General features: G+C 50.8%; 1 protein-coding gene across 1 annotated transcript; it reads left to right on the forward strand.

Moving 5' to 3' along the window:
- The first annotated feature begins 2,054 nt into the window (after positions 1-2,054).
- LOC125601076 lies at positions 2,055-3,525 on the forward strand. Its single transcript, XM_048773461.1, has 3 exons — positions 2,055-2,632; positions 2,747-3,054; positions 3,221-3,525. The coding sequence occupies exons 1-3, from the start codon at positions 2,055-2,057 to the stop codon at positions 3,523-3,525; spliced, it is 1,191 nt and encodes a 396-aa protein (XP_048629418.1).
- The last annotated feature ends 217 nt before the right edge of the window (positions 3,526-3,742 follow it).

The following is a 3,742-nucleotide window of genomic DNA, read 5'->3' on the forward strand; positions in this document are numbered from 1 at the left end:
AAGGACAAGCGTATCATGGCTCAAATAAGAAGGTTAAGGGTATCAGGAAGCTGAGCCTTAACCAGGATGGATGGAAGAAAGCTTAGGAGACTTGGCCGAGTAATCTAGCAGCTGGATAAGGTCGGGTACAAGCTCAACCAGCTGGGACAGTGTGAAACCAGCTCATACGGTCCTTGTAGCTCATGGGAGCTGATAGGTTAGCTCACTCAGCTGAGGCCAGCTAGTGGCCAGCTCAACTCAGCTCGGTGAAATGTTATGGTCCGGGCCGGCTTGGCCGGGTCCGTGGGGTCTTGGCCTTGGGAAAGGGAATCTGGACAAGGTTATGGGCCTGATTTTCGAACAGCCCAAAGGAAGGAAGAGCAGTTGGGCGGTTACTCCCGAAAAGGTTATGGGCCTGATTTTCGAACAGCCCAAAGGAAAGGAAGAGCAGTTGGGCGGTTACTCCCAAAAAGGTGCAAAGGGGCAGTTTTGTGCCCTTTCTCTTTAACTGCTTGGTCGATTTCTCCAGGGCAGTTAGGGCTGGCTTTCTCTATAAATAGAGAGTCCCTGGCACAGAAAATGGCACGAAATTTCTTAGGCAAAGCTCTGCCAAACTCATAACTGAAAGAAAGAAAGAGAGAGACCGGCGGTTAGAGAAGAAACCGTGTGTGGTGGTGTTGGCTTGCTGGCATGTTCAGAGCGTGGGAAGGACAGGCCGTGAAGATGGATACCAGACAAAAAGATAAGGAGAAGGAGAAGGAGAAGGACTTGCCTCCAGGGGAGAGAACGCCTATGGTTAGTGGTGTAGACTGCAAGGAACGGCCCCGGGCCTGCGGATGATCCGTGCGTCCTTGCGGCCGGTTCTCTTGGCAGATGCATCCATTCTCTTTACTTCTTCTGGATCGCCTGTTCTAAAGTGTGTTGTGATGTTATTGGATTGATTCAGACAGGGAACACTGGACCAAGGCCATGGCCGGTCCATGGATAAAGTCCTAGGCATTGGCCGGACTGATCTATGGTCGGTTCTGTTGAGATCTGACTATGGGAATCTCTTAGTTGGGAATTATCATGAATTGTCATGCATTTTATTTAGTTTTTGGGAATTTATCTGTGTATGTCCAAATGGACAGATCCTAGTTCTTAAGGGCCAAACCATGCCATTCTAGACTTGTTGCTTAGATATCGGCCATATGTGTTCATGATGTGATTTATGTGGTTTCAGGACCAGACTTGGACCGTGGTAAAGGAAAGGTACCGTGAAGTCTCAGGCCATGGGAAGATATGTGGTGAATGGGTCCTTGTTGATAAGCGTGTAGTATTGATAGCCTATTGTGCAACTTGTGAACTTATGATAGACTAAGTGTGTAAACTAGTAGATGAACTTATGAATGATGTATGGATCTCATTATGTTATATATATATACAATCTGTTTGCCCCTTATGTTTGTTTGTCTTGAATGTTATACTCGAACCTCACCTAAAGGAACTTGAACTTAACACCTAAAGGACCTTAAAAGACCGGAATCATTGTATAAGAACGGATGTTAAGGCCGCGGTTCATGGTTGGCTTAAGAGGCGGCTGGTGCATCTGGACCAGTTGGGGAAGGCGGGATCAATCCTACCCAAGTGCTGCCTGCCCGAGTGTTGCCTACCCAAGCGGGACTGGTAACCAATGAGACAGGGGAGGCTGTGGCGTCAACCTTGCCTATGGAGGTTCAGGTAGATAACCTGGGCGATCAGCAGGAGTTGGGACGTGAGGAGGAAGGTGAATCCTCCCATGCAGGAGACAAGACCAGTTGGGGAACGGGGGCCTTGGAGGTGGCCGAGCCATCCATGCGCGAGGTGTTGGATGTGGTTAACGCCATGGGCACTCAGATATTGGCTTTCACTCAAGCATTCACCCCATTGGTGAATTCTTCCGTGGGCCAGGTCACACCAGCTCAGGCCACAGCTCAGGCTACTCAAAGGGCAGCTCAGACAACTGGGACCGCGGCTGGTTTAGCTCGAGCAGCCGCCAGGTAGCTCAGACAGCTGCAAGGACAGTTGAGGATCGAACTACAATTGAGGCTGATGTGATGGAGATCGATCCGCCTGTTCGTCCAGTTAGGAGAGTGGATTACTTGAGCTTGCTAGCTCACATCTCCAAGCTGGGTACGAAGCAGTTTGCTGGTAGTTCCGATCCCATTGAGGCAGACGAGTGGAGGAGCAGGTTAGCTCGAAACTTCAGTTCAACTCGTTGTCCGGAGGAGTACAAGAAAGACATTGCAGTTCACTTCCTGGAAGGTGATGCACACAACTGGTGGTTGGCATTGGACAAACGCACCAATGGGACTATTGAGCGTTTTTCAGACTTTGAGGTTGAGTTCAACCACAAGTACTTTCCATCTGAAGCGTGGGACCGCCTGGAGTCTCACTTCCTGGATTTGTCCCAGGGACGCATGACAGTACGTGAGTATGAGGAGAAGTTCAACCGGCTCAGACGTTACGTAGGTAAAGAGCTGGAAGAGGAGACAGTGCAAATACGTAGGTTTGTCCGAGGCCTAAGGGTCGAACTTCGGACCTACAGCTCGGTTGGACACTTTCAGACAGTGTCTGAACTCGTAGAGAGAATGGCTATGGTAGAGACCAACCTGGCCGAGGAGGCTAAGCAAAGGTATAGGAGCCACGTGTCCACTAGTGGTTCCGGGAGTGACCAGAAGAGGAAGAGGGACACGGCCGAGGAGGGTAAAACCTCAAGTGGTAGGCCAGAGTGTTCCAAGTGCGGAAGGCGTCATGGAGGCGAATGCTGGAAGGCTATGGGAGCTTGTACTCGGTGTGGCAAGATGGATCATGCCGCTCGTGACTGTCCAGGGCCGAAACAAGGCCGCAGGCAGGGCTCAAGTGGGGGTGATACCAGGGGATGTCACCATTGTGGAAAGGAAGGACATTTCAAACGGGAATGCCCAAAGCTCCAAGCGGAACAAGATAAGGGCCGCGGTGAGGAAAGCAACCAGAGCCGGGGCCAGACCTCTAACCCAAGGGTTTACGAGCTGTCCAAGGATGAGGACGAGACTAAACCATTCAAGTCGATCACTGGTAATGATTCTAGGCTTATTGTTTTTCCATTTGGTAGAATTGCATGGTACGGAACCTAGAACCGATTAGATACTTAGAATGAGTCTTTGTAGGGACCCTACGTATTGGTGGTGTGGAAACACACGTTCTGTTCGACACTGGAGCTACACATAGTTTGTGAGTCCAGGGTTGATCGGAAAGGGTTTGTTCCAAATTGGGACGAGGGATGATCCGTGCATAGTATATGCAGCCGGTGGCCAAGCGATGCATTCCTTGGGACTGGTTAGGGACGTCCCAGTGATGATCCAGGACAGGGTAATGCCTGTGGATCTGGTGGTGGTCCCCCTTAAAAATCACGAGGTGATATTGGGTATGGACTGGCTTGGAAAGAATCGGGCCACCTTGGATTGTCACCAGGGAAGGGTGCAGTTCCAGAGTGGGTGTGGACCGCCGCGCAGGTTCCAAGGTATTAAGCCGGCCTCAAGTTCTTAGTGGTATCAGCAGTCCAAGCAGAACGGATGCTTGAGAAAGGTTGTGAGGCTTACTTGGCCACAATCACCACTAAGGAGGTCGTGGGGGGTGGTGACCCAGAAGGGATACCGCTGGTCAGTGAGTTCGAGGATGTGTTTCGGACGCTACAGGGCATTGCCCCTGGTAGGGCAGATCCGTTCATAATAGAACTGGAACCAGGGACGGACTCATTGTCTAA

This window comes from Brassica napus, unplaced genomic scaffold, assembly GCF_020379485.1.
Source record: "Brassica napus cultivar Da-Ae unplaced genomic scaffold, Da-Ae ScsIHWf_2429;HRSCAF=3138, whole genome shotgun sequence".
Lineage (NCBI taxonomy): Eukaryota > Viridiplantae > Streptophyta > Magnoliopsida > Brassicales > Brassicaceae > Brassica > Brassica napus.